At 68.0% G+C, this 18,673-nt stretch overlaps 1 protein-coding gene across 3 annotated transcripts in view; it reads right to left on the reverse strand.

Annotated features, from left to right (window-relative positions):
* ADCY4 (adenylate cyclase 4) overlaps nt 1-18,673 on the reverse strand; it is a 33,114-nt gene that overhangs the window by 5,890 nt on the left and 8,551 nt on the right. Inside the window, exons 8-20 of one of the 3 annotated variants that reach the window (XM_050918445.1) lie at nt 18,389-18,547; nt 17,638-17,770; nt 17,045-17,227; nt 15,125-15,168; nt 13,309-13,395; nt 12,863-12,932; nt 12,599-12,696; nt 9,592-9,676; nt 9,277-9,414; nt 5,050-5,154; nt 4,718-4,830; nt 1,270-1,354; nt 572-730 (exon numbers count right to left, since the gene is read on the reverse strand). In XM_050918445.1, the coding sequence (XP_050774402.1) occupies nt 572-730; nt 1,270-1,354; nt 4,718-4,830; nt 5,050-5,154; nt 9,277-9,414; nt 9,592-9,676; nt 12,599-12,696; nt 12,863-12,932; nt 13,309-13,395; nt 15,125-15,168; nt 17,045-17,227; nt 17,638-17,770; nt 18,389-18,547 (1,459 nt within the window). Of the gene's footprint in view, nt 1-571; nt 731-1,269; nt 1,355-4,717; nt 4,903-5,049; nt 5,155-9,276; nt 9,415-9,591; nt 9,677-12,598; nt 12,697-12,862; nt 12,933-13,308; nt 13,396-15,124; nt 15,169-17,044; nt 17,228-17,637; nt 17,771-18,388; nt 18,548-18,673 lie in introns of all 3 variants that reach the window. The other 2 variants (XM_050918444.1, XM_050918446.1) reach the window with 2 other exon arrangements.

Below are 18,673 nucleotides of genomic sequence, written 5' to 3' on the forward strand. Positions count from 1 at the left end.
CCTTCCTCTGAAATACCAGGGATTGGCCACAGCTGCAAATAGGACATTGGATGGGGTGGACCAGGGCTCTGAGGTGGTTCAGAGAACCATCCATCTAGATGCCTGGCTGGTCAGTCTGGAGCACATGCTCTGGGTCACCAGATTTGTGGTAGGAAAGGAACCTCCGCCCAGGTCAGATTGGCAAGGATCTGGGTTGAGTTTCCACCTTCCTCTGAGGCATGGGGTGTGGGACGCCTGCTGGGATCACCTGGCCGTGTGTCACCGAATAAATTCCTGGCGTTGCAGGGTCCTCGGGCATCGGTAGCACCTCAATCTCTCCAGTGGCCACAACAGTTTAGCCTCCCAAGGACTGAAATGCTTTGGTCTAACGCAAGCTGGGCTCAGTACAGGGGTCAGACTATCTAACCTAACAGTCCCTTCTGGCATTAAACTTGGGGAAACGCTATGAATCGTTAGCCCACTTCCTTCTGGCTGCAGTCCCCATCTTGGCCACCGTGTGGCAGCATTAGAGAGTTGAATGGTGGCAGTCCAAAATTCCCCCCTTAAAGGGGAGGCACACAGCCAGGCTGACCTCATTACGCCGGTTCTGGCCGATGAATTGCTGAGCCACGTCGGCCGGGAGCACGTTCTCCAGCAGGACACGGTTCAGGTTCTCCATGGTCTCGATCTCCTCGCGTTCCTTCTTGAATTTCTTCTTCCACAAGAAGTCAAGACGGCAATAATACTCATTCTTCAGAGAGACACAGAGGGGCCCGGCCCATCAGGACCCCCTAGTCCTGGAGAGGGGCAGCTCTCTCCCTAGCGGGCCCTGCACTTCCCAGCATCCAGTAGGAGTGACTGGAATGGGATCCAGGATGGCATGCAGCTCCCAGCACCTGGGGGGAGAGCCTGGGACAAGGGACAGGCCCCAGGCCCCTGGGATGGAAGTGCAGGGCACTGCCTGTACGGGCACTGCAGCTCCCAGCACCCAGGGAGAGAGTGGGACCCAGCTGTGCGGGACAGCAGCACAGGACACTTTCTTCTAGGGGGCTTGCACCACCCACAACAGACTGGGATGGGACACTGGACCCAGGTGTTCTGGATAGTGGTACAAGGCGCTCACCCCCAGGGGCACCGCAGCAGGACAGACTAGGATGGAGAAGGGAACCCAGGGGAGGTCCCCACTGGGACCTGCAGCTCTCAGCCCCATAGGGGGAGGAACTGGAAGGGGGAATGGGACCCAGGTATCTGGGATGGCAGCGCCCCACCCTAGGGGGCCCTGTCACTCACTTGTCTAGCCAGGGCCAGCAGGGTGAAGAAGAAGACAAAGAGGGAAACGGCTCCCATCAGCTTGGGTTCCTTCAGGACCCCCGGCCTGCGGACAGGAGAGAGACCAGGGAGCAGAGAGAGGGTTGCCAGCTTCCTAACTGTTGAGTGCCCCATGTCCCGCCTCTTCCCTCGAGGCTCTGATCCTGCTCCGTGTGTTTCCCCGAGACCCCACCCATGCCCCTACGAGCGTCTTCCCCCACGGCCCTGCCCACTTCTCTGCCTCTTCCCCCCACGGCCCTGCCCACTTCTCTGCCTCTTCCCCCCACGGCCCTGCCTCCTGCTTGTTCCTCTCTCCCTGCACTTCCTCCACCGCCTCCCCTCCCTGGGCTCCCTCTGCTCCGGGGAGCCTGCCTGCCTGCCTGCCCTGGCTGAGCAGGGCCTGGCCCGGGCTGATGACCCGGCGCCTCCCCTCCCTGCCGCCCGCCAGGGCTAACCAGACTTGTAGCGTCTGGTCAGTACATCTTTCCGGCAGAAAACTGGGCATCTGGTAACCCTAAGCGGAGAGCAGACCTGGGCCCGGCTCGGACCTGCGAGGAGGACTGTGTTGTGTTTGAGTGGGAGATTTCTGGGTTCTGCTGGGGCAGGGGCTAAGCAGGGGGAGCGCTACCCTGGCGGTCAGTGCTGGCCCCAGTGCGACACTAGGGGGCGCTGTGCTGCAGGGAGCATGGGGGTGGAGACTCAGTAGAGGGCGCTCTCCCCCAGCAGTCAGTGCTGGCACTAGGGGGCGCTGTGCTGCAGGGACCCAGGCGGGGGTTCAGCAGGGGGCGCTCTCCAGGCACAATCAGTGCTGGCACTAGGGGGCGCTGTGCTGCAGGGACCCAGGCAGGAGTTCAGCAGGGGGCACTCTCCCCCAGCAGTCAGTGCTGGCACTAGGGGGCGCTGTGCTGCAGGGACCCAGGCAGGGGTTCAGCAGGGGGCACTCTCCCCGCACAGTCAGTGCTGGCACTAGGGGGCGCTGTGCTGCAGGGACCCAGGCAGGGGCTCAGCCGGGGGCACTCTCCCCGCACAGTCAGTGCTGGCACTAGGGGGCGCTGTGCTGCAGGGACCAGGCGGGGGTTCAGCAGGGGGCACTCTCCCCGCACAGTCAGTGCTGGAACTAGGGGGCGCTGTGCTGCAGGGACCCAGGCAGGGGCTCAGCAGGGGGCACTCTCCCAGCGCAATCAGTGTTGGCACTAGGGGGCGCTGTGCTGCAGGGACCCAGGCAGGGGCTCAGCAGGGGGCACTCTCCCAGCACAATCAATGTTGGCACTAGGGGGCGCTGTGCTGCAGAGACCCAGACACGGGCTCTGCAGAGGGCGCTCTCCTTGCACAGTCAGTGCTGGCACTAGGGGGCGCTGGGCTGCAGGGACCCAGGCAGGGGCTCTGCAGAGGGCGCTCTCCCTGCACAGTCAGTGCTGGCACTAGGGGGCGCTGTGCTGCAGGGACCCAGGCAGGGGCTCAGCAGGGGGCGCTCTCCCAGCACAATCAATGTTGGCACTAGGGGGCGCTGTGCTGCAGAGACCCAGACACGGGCTCTGCAGAGGGCGCTCTCCCCGCACAGTCAGTGCTGGCACTAGGGGGCGCTGGGCTGCAGGGACACAGGCAGGGGTTCAGCAGAGGGCGCTCTCCCCGCACAGTCAGTGCTGGCACTAGGGGGCGCTGGGCTGCAGGGACCCAGGCAGGGGTTCAGCAGGGGGCGCTCTCCCCGCACAGTCAGTGCTGGCACTAGGGGGTGCCGTGCTGCAGGGACCAGGCAGGGGCTCAGCAGGGGGCATTCTCCCAGTGCAATCAGTGTTGGCACTAGGGGGCGCTGTGCTGCAGGGACCCAGGCAGGGGCTCAGCGGGGGCCACTCTCCCAGCACAATCAATGTTGGCACTAGGGGGCGCTGTGCTGCAGAGACCCAGACATGGGCTCTGCAGAGGGCGCTCTCCCCGCACAGTCAGTGCTGGCACTAGGGGGCGCTGTGCTGCAGGGACACAGGCAGGGGCTCAGCACGGGGCACTCTCCCAGCGCAATCAGTGTTGGCGCTAGGGGGCGCTGTGCTGAAGGGACCCAGGCACGGGCTCTGCAGAGGGCGCTCTCCCTGCACAGTCAGTGCTGGCACTAGGGGGCGCTGGGCTGCAGGGACACAGGCAGGGGTTCAACAGGGGGCGCTCTCCCCGCACAGTCAGTGCTGGCACTAGGGGGCGCTGGGCTGCAGGGACACAGGCAGGGGTTCAGCAGGGGGCGCTCTCCCCGCACAGTCAGTGCTGGCACTAGGGGGTGCCGTGCTGCAGGGACCAGGCGGGGGTTCAGCAGGGGGCACTCTCCCCGCACAGTCAGTGCTGGCACTAGGGGGCGCTGTGCTGCAGGGACACAGGCAGGGGCTCAGCAGGGGGCACTCTCCCCGCACAGTCAGTGCTGGCACTAGGGGGCGCTGGGCTGCAGGGACCCAGGCAGGGGCTCTGCAGAGGGCACTCTCCCCGCACAGTCAGTGCTGGAACTAGGGGGTGCTGTGCTGCAGGGACCCAGGCATGGGCTCAGCAGGAGGCGCTCTCCCCGCACAGTCAGTGCTGGCACTAGGGGGCGCTGTGCTGCAGGGACCTAGGTGGGGGCTCAGCCGGGGGCGCTCTCCCCGCACAGTCAGTGCTGGCACTAGGGGGCGCTGTGCTGCAGGGACCCAGGTGGGGGCTCAGCCGGGGGCGCTCTCCTTGCACAGTCAGTGCTGGCACTAGGGGGCGCTGTGCTGCAGGGACCCAGGCAGGGGCTCTGCAGGGGGCGCTCTCCCCGCACAGTCAGTGCTGGCACTAGGGGGCGCTGTGCTGCAGGGACCCAGGTACGGGCTCTGCAGGGGGCGCTCTCCCAGCACAATCAGTGTTGGCGCTAGGGGGCGCTGTGCTGAAGGGACCCAGGCACGGGCTCTGCAGGGGGCGCTCTCCCCCAGCAGTCAGTGCTGGCACTAGGGGGCGCTGTGCTGCAGGGACCCAGGCATGGGCTCTGCAGGGGGCGCTCTCCCCCAGCAGTCAGTGCTGGCACTAGGGGGCGCTGGGCTGCAGGGACCCAGGCAGGGGCTCAGCTGGGGGCGCTCTCCCCGCACAGTCAGTGCTGGCACTAGGGGGCACTGTGCTGCAGGGACCCAGGCGGGGGCTCAGCCAGGGGCGCTCTCCCCGCACAGTCAGTCTGGCACTAGGGGACGCTGGCTGCAGGGACCCAGGCAGGGGATCAGCTGGGGGCGCTCTCCCCGCACAGTCAGTGCTGGCACTAGGGGGCGCTGTGCTGCAGGGACCCAGGCGGGGGCTCAGCAGGGGGCGCTCTCCCCGCACAGTCAGTGCTGGCACTAGGGGGCGCTGTGCTGCAGGGACCCAGGCGGGGGCTCAGCTGGGGGCGCTCTCCCCGCACAGTCAGTGCTGGCACTAGGGGGCGCTGCAGGGGCACCCCCCCTGCGGTTACCTGAGCACGGTCTGGTTGGGGTAGAGGTGCCCGACGTAACAGTCGGAGAGCCAGGCGTGGCTGTGGAGGAAGAGGACGTTGTAGATCACCAGGGAAAGCGTCAGCATCAGGAGCTTGAGTTCAAAATTCATGTGGAGGAAGAGTGAGCAGGAGAGGAGTCCCAGGATGCAACAGTAAACGTAGTACTGGGGAGGCAAGGGGGAGGGGCATATGGGGAAGGGGCGGGGCATAGGGGATGGGGGCAGGGCAAGGGAGAAAGGTGATGGTGAGTTAAAGACCTTCCCAAGTCCACCTCCACCCCCGGCAGCATCCTCCCGGAACGCGGAGCTTACCGGAATGCTGAATAAGGAATCGGTCGAGGGAGATTCTCGTGTGGCGTTCACTGGCACCGCGGGATTATGGGATGCTGGAGGACACCAGGGCGTGGGTATGAAGAACTGCTCAAAGAGGAGGATGGTATTCATAAGCAGCAAGAGGGATACAGCTAGGGACAGAACCCAGGAGTCCTGGCTCCCAGCCCCCTCTGCTCCAACCACTAGACCCCACTCCCCTCCCAGAGCTGGGGACAGAACCCAGGAGTCCTGGCTCCCAGCCCCCTCTGCTCCAACCACTAGACCCCACTCCCCTCCCAGAGCTGGGGATAGAACCCAGGAGTCCTGGCTCCCAGCACCTCCTAGTCTAACCACTAGACCAGAGGTGGGCAAACTACAGCCCATGGGCCACATTCAGCCCGCGGGACCCTCCTGCCCCGGGAGGCTACCCCCAGCCGCTCCCTGCTGTTCCCCTTCCGCCGCAATGCTCTGGGAGGTGGGGCTGTGAGCTTCTGGGGCAGCACAGTTGCTGAGCCAGGCCTGCCCCGGCGCTCTGTGCTGCACGGCGGTGTGGCTGGCTCCAGGCGGGCGGGGCGGCTGCCTGTCCCGCTCTCTGTGCTGTACAGCAGCGTGGCTGGCTCCAGGCGGGCAGGGCGGCTGGCTGCCCCGGTCTCTGTGCTGCACGGCAGCATGGCTGGCTCCAGGCGGGCGGCGCGGCTGGCTGCCCCGGCGCTCTGTGCTGCACGGCGGCGTGGCTGGCTCCAGGCGGGCGGGGCGGCTGGCTGCCCTGGTCTCTGTGCTGCACGGCGGCGTGGCTGGCTCCAGGCGGGCGGCGCGGCTGCCTGCCCCGGTCTCTATGCTGCACGGCGGCGTGGCTGGCTCCAGGCGGGCGGCGCGGCTGGCTGCCCCGGTCTCTGTGCTGCACGGCGGCGTGGCTGGCTCCAGGCGGGCGGCGCGGCTGCCTGCCCCGGTCTCTGTGCTGCACGGCAGCGTGGCTGGCTCCAGGCGGGCGGCGCGGCTGCCTGCCCCGGTCTCTATGCTGCACGGCGGCGTGGCTGGCTCCAGCCGGGCGGCGCGGCTGCCTGCCCCGGTCTCTATGCTGCACGGCGGCGTGGCTGGCTCCAGGCGGGCGGCGCGGCTGCCTGCCCCGGTCTCTGTGCTGCACGGCGGCGTGGCTGGCTCCAGGCAGGTGGGGCAGCTGCCTGCCCCGGTCTCTGTGCTGCACGGCAGCGTGGCTGGCTCCAGCCGGGTGGTGGGGCTGCCTGCCCCGGTCTCTGTGCTGCACGGCGGTGTGGCTGGCTCCAGGCGGTCGGTGTGGCTGGCTGCCCCGGTCTCTGTGCTGCACGGCGGCGTGGCTGGCTCCAGGCGGGCGGTGCTGCTGACTGCCCCGGTCTCTGTGCTGCACGGTGGCGTGGCTGGTTCCAGGCGGGCGGGGCGGCTGCCTGCCCCGGTCTCTGTGCTGCACGGCAGCGTGGCTGGCTCCAGGTGGGCGGCGCGGCTGGCTGCCCCGGCGCTCTGTGCTGCACGGCGGCGTGGCTGGCTCCAGGCGGGCGGGGCGGCTGCCTGCCCCGGTCTCTGTGCTGCACGGCAGCGTGGCTGGCTCCAGGCGGGCGGGGCGGCTGGCTGCCCCGGTCTCTGTGCTGCACGGCGGCGTGGCTGGCTCCAGGCGGGCGGGGCGGCTGCCTGCCCCAGTCTCTGTGCTGCACGGCGGCGTGGCTGGCTCCAGGCGGGCGGGGCGGCTGGCTGCCCCGGTCTCTGTGCTGCACGGCGGCGTGGCTGGCTCCAGGCGGGCGGGGCGGCTGGCTGCCCCGGTCTCTGTGCTGCACGGCGGCGTGGCTGGCTCCAGGCGGGCGGGGTGGCTGCCTGCCCCGGTCTCTGTGCTGCACGGCGGCGTGGCTGGCTCCAGGCGGGCGGTGGGGCTGCCTGTCCCCGGTCTCTGTGCCGCACGGCGGCGTGGCTGGCTCCAGCAGGGCGGTGGGGCTGCCTGGCCTGGTCTCTGTGCTGCACGGCGGCGTGGCTGGCTCCAGGCGGGCGGGGCGTCTGCCTGCCCCGGTCTCTGTGCTGCACGGCGGCGTGGCTGGCTCCAGGCGGGCGGCGCGGCTGGCTGCCCTGGTCTCTGTGCTGCACGGCGGCGTGGCTGGCTCCAGGCGGGGTGGCTGCCTGCCCTGGTCTCTGTGCTGCACGGCGGCGTGGCTGGCTCCAGGCGGGGTGGCTGCCTGCCCTGGTCTCTGTGCTGCACAGCAGCGTGGCTGGCTCCAGGCGGGCGGTGGGGCTGCCTGCCCCGGTCTCTGTGCTGCACGGCGGCGTGGCTGGCTCCAGGCGGGCGGTGGGGCTGCCTGCCCCGGTCTCTGTGCTGCACGGCGGCGTGGCTGGCTCCAGGCGGGCGGTGGGGCTGCCTGCCCCGGTCTCTGTGCTGCACGGCGGCGTGGCTGGCTCCAGCTGGGCGGGGCGGCTGCCTGTCCTGGTGCTCTGGGCGGCGCGGTAGCGTGGCTGGAGGCAGCAGTGCTCCAGGCAGCGCAGTAAGGGGGCAGGGCGTGGGGGGTGGGGTGGATAAAGGGCAGGGGAGTTTGGGGGAGTGGTCAGGGGCGGGGGTGTGGACAGGGGTCAGGGTGGTCAGAGGGCAGGGAACAGTGGGGTTGAATGGGGGCAGAGGTCCTGGGGGCAGTCAGGAAGGAGGGGGGGTGGATGGGGGGCAGTCAGGGGCAGGGGTTCTGGGGGCAGTCAAAGAGAAGTGGGAGTTGGATGGGGCAGGTGTGTGGATAGGGATTGGGACGGTCAGGAGGGAGAGTGGGGATTGGATGGGGCCAGGGGACCCGGGGGGGCAGTCAGGAAGGAGGTGGGGGGATTGGATGGAGCGGCGGGAAGTCCAGGGACAAGGAACAGGGGGAGGTTGGATGGGACTGAGGTCCCGGAGGGAGCCATCACGGGGGGGGTCGGATTAGGAGGTGGGGACCGGGCCATGCCTGGCTGTTTGGGAGGCACAGCCTCCCCTAACCGGCCCTCCATACAGTTCTGGAAACCCAGGGTACCCTTCAGGCCAAGAAGTTTGCCTGCCCCTGCACTAGACCTCGCTCCTCTCCCAGGGCTGGGGAGAGAGAACCCAAGAGTCCTGAAGCCCAGCCCCTCTGCTCTACGAGACCCCGCTCCTCTCCCAGAGCCGGGGAGAGAACCCAGGAGTCCTGGAGCCCAGACCCTCGGCTCTACGAGACCCCGCTCCCCTCCCAGGGCTGGGGAGAGAGAACCCAGGAGTCCTGGAGCCCAGCCCCTCTGCTCTACGAGACCCCGCTCCTCTCCCAGGGCTGGGGAGAGAGAACCCAGGAGTCCTGGAGCCCAGCCCCTCTGCTCTACGAGACCCCGCTCCCCTCCCAGAGCCAGGGAGAGAACCCAGGAGTCCTGGAGCCCAGCCCCTCTGCTCTACGAGACCCCGCTCCTCTCCCAGAGCCGGGGAGAGAACCCAGGAGTCCTGGAGCCCAGCCCCTCTGCTCTACGAGACCCCGCTCCTCTCCCAGAGCCGGGGAGAGAACCCAGGAGTCCTGGAGCCCAGCCCCTCTGCTCTACGAGACCCCGCTCCTCTCCCAGAGCCGGAGAGAGAACCCAGGAGTCCTGGAGCCCACCCCCTCGACTCTACGAGACCCCGCTCCTCTCCCAGGGCCGGGGAGAGAACCCAGGAGTCCTGGAGCCCAGCCCCTCTGCTCTATGAGACCCCGCTCCTCTCCCAGAGCCGGGGAGAGAACCCAGGAGTCCTGGAGCCCAGCCCCTCTGCTCTGTGAGACCCCGCTCCCCTCCCAGGGCCGAGGAGAGAACCCAGGAGTCCTGGAGCCCACCCCCTCGACTCTACGAGACCCTGCTCCTCTTCCAGGGCCGGGGAGAGAACCCAGGAGTCCTGGAGCCCAGCCCCTCTGCTCTACGAGACCCCGCTCCTCTCCTAGGGCTGGGGAGAGAGAACCCAGGAGTCCTGGAGCCCAGCCCCTCTGCTCTACGAGACCCCGCTCCTCTCCCAGAGCCGGGGAGAGAACCCAGGAGTCCTGGAGCCCAGCACCTCTGCTCTACGAGACCCCGCTCCCCTCCCAGGGCTGGGGAGAGAACCCAGGAGTCCTGGAGCCCAGCCCCTCTGCTCTACGAGACCCCACTCCCCTCCCAGGGCCGGGGAGAGAACCCAGGAGTCCTGGAGCCCAGCCCCTCTGCTCTACGAGACCCCGCTCCCCTCCGAGGGCCGGGGAGAGGACGCCCCCTCCCTTGGTTACTCACCAAGTTGAACATGGCCATGGTGAGGACGACCAGGATGGTGGTGACGCCCAGGGTGACCCGGAGCCAGGGCTGGGTGCAGACGGCCGTGGAGAGGGAGGGGACCCAGTACAGCATCTTGGGGCCTTTCTGGAAGCACTTCTGGGAGAGCAGCAGATGGGAGGATGGGGGTGGGGAAAGGGGGGGGTTAGATTGCCCCCAGCCAGGGGCTGCAGGGACGAGAGCTTCCCCCAGCTGGGGCGTGTTGGGGTGGGGGGATACAAGGGCAACTCTGGAGCTGCGAGCCTCCCACAGCAGTGCCCTGCCCATCTCACTTACCGCCAGGTTCCCAGCAAAGCAGATGAAGAGGAGAAGAGTGAAGAGGAAGAAGGAGACGCCGTAGGAGATCCCTAGAGCTGGGGTCCTGGAGGAGAACGGAAGACAAACTAGAAATAATAGGGACCCTCCAGGCTGGGCTGGCAGGGGGCTGCAGGTCGGGAGTGAGGGGCACCGGCAGAGCTGGGGGCAGGGCTGGGCTGGCAGGCGCTCCAGGTCGGGAGTGAGGGGCAGGGGCAGGGCTGGTGGGGGCAGGGCTGGGCTTGCAGGGGCTATGGGTCAGGAGTGAGGGGCACCGGCAGAGCGGGGGGGCAGGGCTGGGCTGGCAGGGGCTATGGGTCAGGAGTGAGGGGCACCGGCAGAGCGGGGGGGCAGGGCTGGGCTGGCAGGGGCTATGGGTCAGGAGTGAGGGGCACCGGCAGAGCTGGGGGCAGGGCTGGGCTGGCAGGCGCTGCAGGTCGGGAGTGAGGGGCAGGGGCAGGGCTGGTGGGGGCAGGGCTGGGCTGGCAGGGGGTTGCGGGTCGGGAATAAGAGGCATCGGCAGAGCTGGGCAGGGGAGGCAGCTCAGGGCTGGGCTAGCAGGTGGCTGCAGGTCAGGAGTGAGGGGCACCGGCAGAGCTCAGCGGAGCCCAGGGCTGGGCTAGCAGGAGGCTGCAGATCGGGAGTGAGGGGCACCAGCATAGCTTTGGGGGGGCAGGGCTGGGCTATCAGGGGGCTGTGGGTCGGGAGTGAGGGGCACCGGCGGAGCTGTGGATGGGGGAGCCCAGGGCCAGGCTAGCAGGGGGCTGCGGATCGGGAGTAAGGGGCACCGGCAGAGCTGGGGCCGGGGGAGCCCAGTGCTGGGCTATCAGGGGGCTGCGGGTTGGGAGTGAGGGGCACCAGCAGAGCTGGCGGGAGCCCAGGGCTGGGCTATCAGGGGGCTGCAGGTCGGGAGTGAGGGGCACCAGCAGGGCTGAGGGGGGCAGGGCTGGGCTATCAGAAGGCTGCGGGTCGGGAGTGAGGGGCACCAGCAGGGCTGAGGGGGGCTGGGCTGGGCTGGGCTGGGCTGGGCTGGGCTGGGCTATCAGGGGGCTGCGGGTCGGGAGTGAGGGGCACCAGCAGGGCTGAGGGGGCCAGGGCTGGGCTGGGCTGGGCTGGGCTATCAGGGGGCTGCGGGTCGGGAGTGAGGGGCACCAGCAGGGCTGAGGGGGCCAGGGCTGGGCTATCAGAGGGCTGCGGGTCGGGAGTGAGGGGCACCAGCAGAGCAATGGATGGGGGACCCCAGGGCTGGGCTATCAGAGGGCTGCGGGTTGGGAGTGAGGGGCACCAGCAGGGCTGAAGGGGGCAGGGCTGGGCTATCAGAGGGCTGCGGGTTGGGAGTGAGGGGTACCAGCAGAGCTATGGAGGGGGGAGCCTAGGGCTGGGCTATCAGGAGGCTGCGGGTCGGGAGTGAGGGGCACCAGCAGGGCTGAGGGGGGCAGGGCTGGGCTAGCACGGGCTGCGGGTCGGGAGTGAGGGGCACCAGCAGAGCAATGGATGGGGGAGCCCAGGGCTGGGCTATCAGGGGGCTGCGGGTCGGGAGTGAGGGGCACCAGCAGAGCTATGGATGGGGGAGCCCAGAGCTGGGCTAGCAGGGGCTGCGGGTCGGGAGTGAGGGGCACCAGCAGAGCAATGGATGGGGGACCCCAGGGCTGGGCTAGCAGGGGGCTGCGGGTCGGGAGTGAGGGGCACCGGCAGGGCTGAGGGGGGCAGGGCTGGGCTATCAGGGGACTGCGGGTCGGGAGTGAGGGGCACCAGCAGAGCTATGGAGGGGGGAGCCTAGGGCTGGGCTAGCACGGGCTGCAGGTCGGGAGTGAGGGGCACCAGCAGAGCAATGGATGGGGGAGCCCAGGGCTGGGCTAGCAGGGGGCTGCGGGTCGGGAGTGAGGGGCACCAGCAGAGCTATGGATGGGGGAGCCCAGAGCTGGGCTAGCAGGGGCTGCGGGTCGGGAGTGAGGAGCACCAGCAGAGCAATGGATGGGGGACCCCAGGGCTGGGCTAGCAGGGGGCTGCGGGTCGGGAGTGAGGGGCACCAGCAGGGCTGAGGGGGGCAGGGCTGGGCTATCAGGGGACTGCGGGTCGGGAGTGAGGGGCACCAGCAGGGCTGAGGGGGGCAGAGCTGGGCTGGGCAGGGCTGGGCTATCAGGGGGCTGCGGGTTGGGAGTGAGGGGCACCAGCAGAGCAATGGATGGGGGACCCCAGGGCTGGGCTATCAGGGGGCTGCGGGTCGGGAGTGAGGGGCACCAGCAGAGCTATGGATGGCGGACCCCAGGGCTGGGCTATCAGGGGGCTGCGGGTCAGGAGTGAGGGGCACCAGCAGAGCTATGGATGGGGGACCCCAGGGCTGGGCTATCAGGGGGCTGCGGGTCGGGAGTGAGGGGCACCAGCAGAGCTATGGATGGGGGACCCCAGGGCTGGGCTAGCAGGGGCTGCGGGTCGGGAGTGAGGGGCACCAGCAGGGCTGAGGGGGGCAGAGCTGGGCTGGGCAGGGCTGGGCTATCAGGGGGCTGTGGGTCGGGAGTAAGCGGCACCAGCAGAGCTATGGATGGCGGACCCCAGGGCTGGGCTATCAGGGGGCTGCGGGTCGGGAGTGAGGGGCACCAGCAGAGCTATGGATGGCGGACCCCAGGGCTGGGCTATCAGGGGGCTGTGGGTCGGGAGTGAGGGGCACCAGCAGGGCTGAGGGGGGCAGGGCTGGGCTATCAGAGGGCTGCGGGTCGGGAGTGAGGGGCACCATCAGAGCTATGGATGGGGGACCCCAGGGCTGGGCTATCAGGGGGCTGCGGGTCGGGAGTGAGGGGCACCGGCAGAGCTATGGATGGGGGACCCCAGGGCTGGGCTATCAGGGGGCTGCGGGTCGGGAGTGAGGGGCACCAGCAGAGCAATGGATGGGGGACCCCAGGGCTGGGCTATCAGGGGGCTGCGGGTCGGGAGTGAGGGGCACCAGCAGAGCTGGGGCCGGGGGGGATCCCAACCCCTCTCTCATCCTCACTTGTGGGCCACCAGCATCTGGATGAGGAAGCCGGCGAGGAAGACCAGGGAGCTGCAGGCCGTGTAGTACTTGAAGGCGGGCAGGGCCGAGAGTCGATACTAGGCGGGGAGAGAGCGAGAGCGGCCGTGAGGGACCGCGGCCACCAGGGGGCCCCGTGCAGCACAGCGCCCCAGTCACCCCTCACACCCAGCAACTCTTTACAGGGGGTTGGGCTGCGAGCTTCCCCCCGGCAGTGCCCCCTCGCCCACCGGGAGCCCAGCTCACCTCCTTCTCCATGAGTTTCTCCTTGAAGTACAGGGTGATGCGGTTAAAATCCTCCGACTTCCTCCACTGCCTGAAACGGGGGAGAGGGGTGTGGGTGGGATCTGGGACCCCCCCGCCAAACACACGTACCCCGGCCCCACTGCCCAACTCCAGCTCTGCCCCTGTCCTCTTCCTTGCTGCTCCTCTCTTGCCTCCCCCCATTAACCCAGCCCCCTGTACCTTTCCACTGCCCTGACTCCGCACCCTGTGTCCTGCCCCCCATGGCACGTTCCCTTACATCCCACCTGCTCCCTGGGACCCCTCCCTCTTTCTCCCCCATCCTCTTCCCCAGTACCCCAGCCCCCCATGCCCCAGCCCCTCTTCTGCATTTCCTCCCAGACCCTCCTCCCTCTCCCCTCACACCCTTTTCTCCCCATCTACCCCCAGCCCCCACCCCAGGACCCTACTTCTGGGAGTTGAGCTGTTCCAACACCTGGAAGAATTTCTCATCCACCCCATCGAGCTCCTCATCCGGCCCCTTGGGGGAGCGAACCCTGAAAATGGAACGGGGGGGGTGAGGTGTGGGGGAGGGGACAGAGCACCCTATAAGGCAGGGGTCTGCGGGGCCCTGTGGCTAAAACCCAGAGCCAGAGTCCGAGCCCGGCACCCCCCTGCCGCAGGGTGGAGCCAGGAGCCGCGGGGCTGGAGGTGGGAGCAGCTGGGCTGAATTCCAGGCCCCGAGCCCCACGGGGCAGAAGCCCTGAGCCCATGGGCAGAGTTGGGGAGACACGGGGGTGGTGCCCCGTCCCAGGCTACAGCGCAAGAACAGGGCGGTCCCGGGGCAGCTCCACACCCCTGGTCCGCCACCTCCTTTTCCCGCTCCCTGGCCTGGTCGGCGGTGGGAAGCCGGAGCCGGGCAGTGTGGGGCAGCTGGTGCCATGGGGCAGGCGGCCGCGTTCCCTCGGATCCCGCTGCTGCTGGGCTTGAAACTGCTCCTCAGCTCTCAGCCCCCTTCACTCCCGCAGCCCGTAAGAGCCGCCGGGGTGGGGAACCCGGCTCCCTGGCTGGCAGAGCCCTCGGGGCACAGGGACCCAGGGGAGCCCTCCCGGCACACAGCCCCGAGGTACCCCCTCCCTGCCCCCTGAGCTCCCCCCCCCGCCATCACACAGCCCCGAGGTACCCCCTCCCTGCCCCCTGAGCTCCCCCCCCCCGCCATCACACAGCCCCGAGGTACCCCCTCCCTGCCCCCTGAGCTCCCCCCCCGCCATCACACAGCCCCGAGGTACCCCCTCCCTGCCCCCTGAGCTCCCCCCCCGCCATCACACAGCCCCGAGGTACCCCCTCCCTGCCCCCTGAGCTACCCCCCACCATCACACAGCCCCGAGGTACCCCCTCCCTGCCCCCTGAGCTCCCCCCCTGCCATCACACAGCCCCGAGGTACCCCCTCCCTGCAGTCTGAGCTGTTTTCAAACTTTTTGAGCTGAGCCCCCCAATTTTCAGTTATAATTGTTGGTTGCCCCCCCCGCACCCCTACCCCAGACAGCTGGGTGGCCTGTGGAGGTGGGTCGGGGGTGGAGGTGGCGCTCCCTCCCCAGACCCCAGCAGGGAGCTGGCTGGAGCCCCACTGGCCCCTGCCCCCCCACAAACAGAAGTCAAACACCTATGTCTGGGCACCCCCACCCCAAAGTCCCCCCTCCCCCACTGGGCCCTGGAGTTTCTATAACGCGTAGTGGGGGGCTCAGAACATTGAGATCCGCTGCTTAGGGGACAGTGACCCTAGGAGGCAGTGGGGGGGGTGCCCCAATAAGACCACAGGGGAGCAGTGAAAGGGGACCCCCAAACACAGCCCACTCCCCCCAAAATCACCTCCCACACTGACTCCCAAAAATCCCCATTGTGCCCCCAGCATAAACCCCTTAATATCTCCCCCACACTGCCCCAATTCACCAGCTTCCCCCAGCCTGACCCCCCAAAATCACCCACACACTGACCCCAAATTCATTTCCCCACAGCCTGACCCCCAAATAACCCCCACCCTGACCCTCCAATCCCCATCGAACCCTAGACACCCTCAACCCCCACCATCACCCCCATTTCTACCCCTTGGAACCAAGACCCCAAATCCACCAAGGCGGGGGAAGAATGAGCATCACAATTTGGGGTTCACTGATTCAGAGGGGGAGGGGTCTGCGGGCCTGGCAAAGAGCCCATCCCTCATTGCCTCCCCCAAAGATGTTCCTGCCCCCCCAACATTTTAAGGGGTAGGAAGGGGCTACACCTTACCGCTCCACTGTCTTGGACTGGTTCAGGGACCCCAGGGAGCTCTCCTGTGGGGAGAAGAGGGGGGGTCAGATTTACGGGGTGTTGCGCTGCCCCGAAGGGGGGACTTAGGGAAAGGCAGCTCTCACTTGGGGGTGGCTGCGCTACCCCTTTAAAGCTTGGCACTGCCCCCCCCTTGGTTAAATAGTGTGTGCGGGGAGCAGAGGGGGCTCGGCGGGGGGGGGGCGCCGTGCTGCAGGGACTGTAGGGGGAGGGCTCTGCGGGAGGCGCCGTGCTGCAGGGAGTGGCGCCGAGGGGCTTGCCGGGGGGGGTGCCGTGCCGCAGAGAGTAGGGCTGGGGTGCCGAGGGGGCTCGGCAGGGGGGCGCCGAGGGGCTCGCCGGGGGGCGCCTGCTGCAGAGAGTAGGGCAGAGGTGTGGAGGGGGCTCGGCAAGGGGGCGCCGTGCTGCAGGGGGTGGCACCAAGGGGCTCGCCGGGGGGGGGCCGTGCTGCAGAGAGTAAGGCTGGGGTGTGGAGGGGGCTCGGCAGGGGGGCCTGTGCTGCAGAGAGTAGGGCTGGGGTGTGGAGGGGGCTCGGCAGGGGGGTGCCATGCTGCTGGCAGTGGCACCGAGGGGCTCGCTGGGGGGCACCGTGCTGCAGGGGGTGGCACCGAGGGGCTCACCGGGAGGGGGCACCGTGCTGCAGAGAGTAGGGCTGGGGTGCGGAGGGGGCTTGCTGGGTGGCGGTGTGCTGCAGACAGTAGGGCTGGGGTGCGGAGGGGGCTCAGCAGGGGGGCTCCGTGCTGCAGGGGTGGCACCGAGGGGCTCGCCGGGGGGCACCGTGCCGCAGAGAGTAGGGATGGGGTGCGGAGGGGGCTTGGCAGGGGGCGCCGTGCTGCAGAGAGTAGGGCTGGGGTGTGGAGGGGGCTCAGCAGGGGGGCTCCGTGCTGCAGGGGTGGCACTGAGGGGCTCGCTGGGGGGTGCCGTGCTGCAGAGAGTAGGGCTGGGGTGCGGAGGGGGCTCGCCAGGGGGCGCCGTGCTGCAGGGGGTGGCACCGACGGGCTCGCCAGGGGGCGCCGTGCTGCAGGGGGTGGCACCGAGGGGCTCGCCGGGGGGCGCCGTGCCGCAGAGAATAGGGCTGTGGTGCCGAGGGGGCTTGGCAGGGGGGCGCCGTGCTGCAGGGGGTGGCACCGAGGGGCTCGCCGGGGGGTGCCGCGCTGCAGGGGGTGGCACCGACGGGCTCGCCGGGTGGTGCTGTGCCGCAGAGAACAGGGCTGGGGTGCCGAGGGGGCTCGGCAGGGGGGTGCCGTGCTGCAGGGGGTGGCACCGAGGGGCTCGCCGGGGGGTGCCGCGCTGCAGGGGGTGGCACCGAGGGGCTCGCCGGGGGGTGCCGCGCTGCAGGGGGTGGCACCGAGGGGCTCGCCGGGGGGCGCCGTGCTGCAGAGAACAGGGCTGGGGTGCCGAGGGGGCTCAGCAGGGGGGGTGCCGTGCTGCAGAGAGTAGGGCTGGGGTGTGGAGGGGGCTCAGCAGGGGGGCTCCGTGCTGCAGGGGGTGGCACCAAGGGGCTCGCTGGGGGGGTGCTGTGCTGCAGAGAGTAGGGCTGGGGTGCGGAGGGGGCTCAGCAGGGGGCGCCGTGCTGCAGGGGTGGCACTGAGGGGCTCGCCGGGGGGGGAGCCGTGCCGCAGAGAGTAGGGCTGGGGTGCGGAGGGGGCTTGGCAGGGGGGTGCCGTGCTGCAGAGAGTAGGGCTGGGGTGCGGAGGGGGCTCGGCAGGGGGGCGCCGTGCTGCAGGGGGTGGCACCGAGGGGCTCGCCAGGGGGTGCCGTGCTGCAGGGGGTGGCACCGAGGGGCTCGCCGGGTGGCGCCGTGCCGCAGAGAACAGGGCTGGGGTGCCGAGGGGGCTCGGCAGGGCTCACTCCATGTCAAACGTCTCCCCCTGCTGGACACACCGAATGGTTGTTCCTGGTGAATCCTGGCTGATCAGCTGCGATGGTGTCGAGGTGCTTGAGGTTGGCAAAGGGCTTGGCAGCCCCCCAGGACTCCAAGTAGCGGGTCATACGAACCGACGCCCTCATCTTCGGGCCCTCCCCGGGCACTGGGGACAGGGTGTTGTTGCAGCTTTCTGCTCCCACCTGGTGCCGTGGAGAACAACAGAAGAGCCAGAGAGAGTGAGATGCTCACCCCCTGTCCCGTTTCCTGCCCCCCTTGAACCAACCAGTACCCATCTGGGGCCCAGATGGGAACCAGCACCCTCTAGAGGGGACAGGCCCGGTGTCCCATTCCCTGCCCCCTTGAGCCAGCCCATCCTCTATCCTAGGGGCTGGATGGGAACCAGCGCCCCCTAGAGGGGACAGGCCCAGTGTCCCATTCCCTGCCCCCCTGAGCCAGCCCATCCTCCATCCCAGGGGCTGGATGGGAACCAGCGCCCCCTAGAGGGGAAAGGCAAGGCCCCATCCCATTTTCGCCCACCACCATTAACCCTTTGCACGCTGAACCTTTGCATCAGCACCAGTTAAGAGTCCTGTCGGCACCATAAACTTACCCAGGGGTCAATGACCAGGAAAGTCTTTACTTTGTTCTCCTTCAGGAAGGGGTCACGCTGCCAGCGACAGGTTTCCTCCACAGCATAGACCCCCCCCAGGTGAGACAAGGTGGCCTCTGTTATATGCACCCTCCTGTGGAAGAGAAGCCATGCAATTCCTCTGTGCACCAGTAGGGGGCAGCCCACCACACAACTGTGCAATTCCTCAGTGCACCAGTAGAGGGCAGCCTGCCACACCAATGTGCAATTCCTCTGTGCACCAGTAGGGGGCATCCCTCCACACACACATGCAGGCTGTGATGTTCCAAGCTGATGCCCCATTTCTCATGGGAAGGCTTTGAAAATTCCAGGCATAATTCCTTCTTTCCCCTGCAGGGGGCAGCACCCTCCCCCCCTGCAGAGACACAGGATAGTCCTTCCATCACCAAGAGAGGGCAGAAGCACAAAGCATATAATTTCTCCATGTGCCACTTGGGGGCGGTGCCGCATGGATATGTGTTCCTCCAGGAACCATTAGGTGTCAGCACAACATAACACAAGACACTACATGGACTTTCTCCATTCCTCATAAGGTGGCAGCACAACACAAGATATGCAGTTCCTCTGTTCACCATAAGGGGCAGCATTAAACACAAATACATGCACATGCTCTATGGAGTCCCTCCATGCACCATCCAGTGGTGGCACAACGCACACAAACACACGAGTTGCATCATGCACCATTGGGTGCACCCCCACGCCCGTCTCTCACCCTGGCACTCCTCCAGCCTCCATGTGGTTAGCCAGCGTCACATCGTGGGACCAGACATCGTACTGCCACTTCTGGAGCCCTATGACCCCGCACAGCACATTCCCCGAGTGCACCCCGACCCGCATGTTGATATCCACACCGGTAGCATCCCGTAGTTTCCTGGGGGAGGACAAAAGGTGGGGGACGCAGCCCATTAGAGCGGGCTCTGAAGCCCGTCATGGCAACCCAAGGCTGGGCCACCTGCGTTGAGTACTCCCAGAGGTGTGGATCTCCCTTGGCAGCCGT

The sequence above is a fragment of the Gopherus flavomarginatus genome, chromosome 11 (genome assembly GCF_025201925.1).
Source record: "Gopherus flavomarginatus isolate rGopFla2 chromosome 11, rGopFla2.mat.asm, whole genome shotgun sequence".
In the NCBI taxonomy this organism is placed as follows: Eukaryota; Metazoa; Chordata; order Testudines; family Testudinidae; genus Gopherus; species Gopherus flavomarginatus.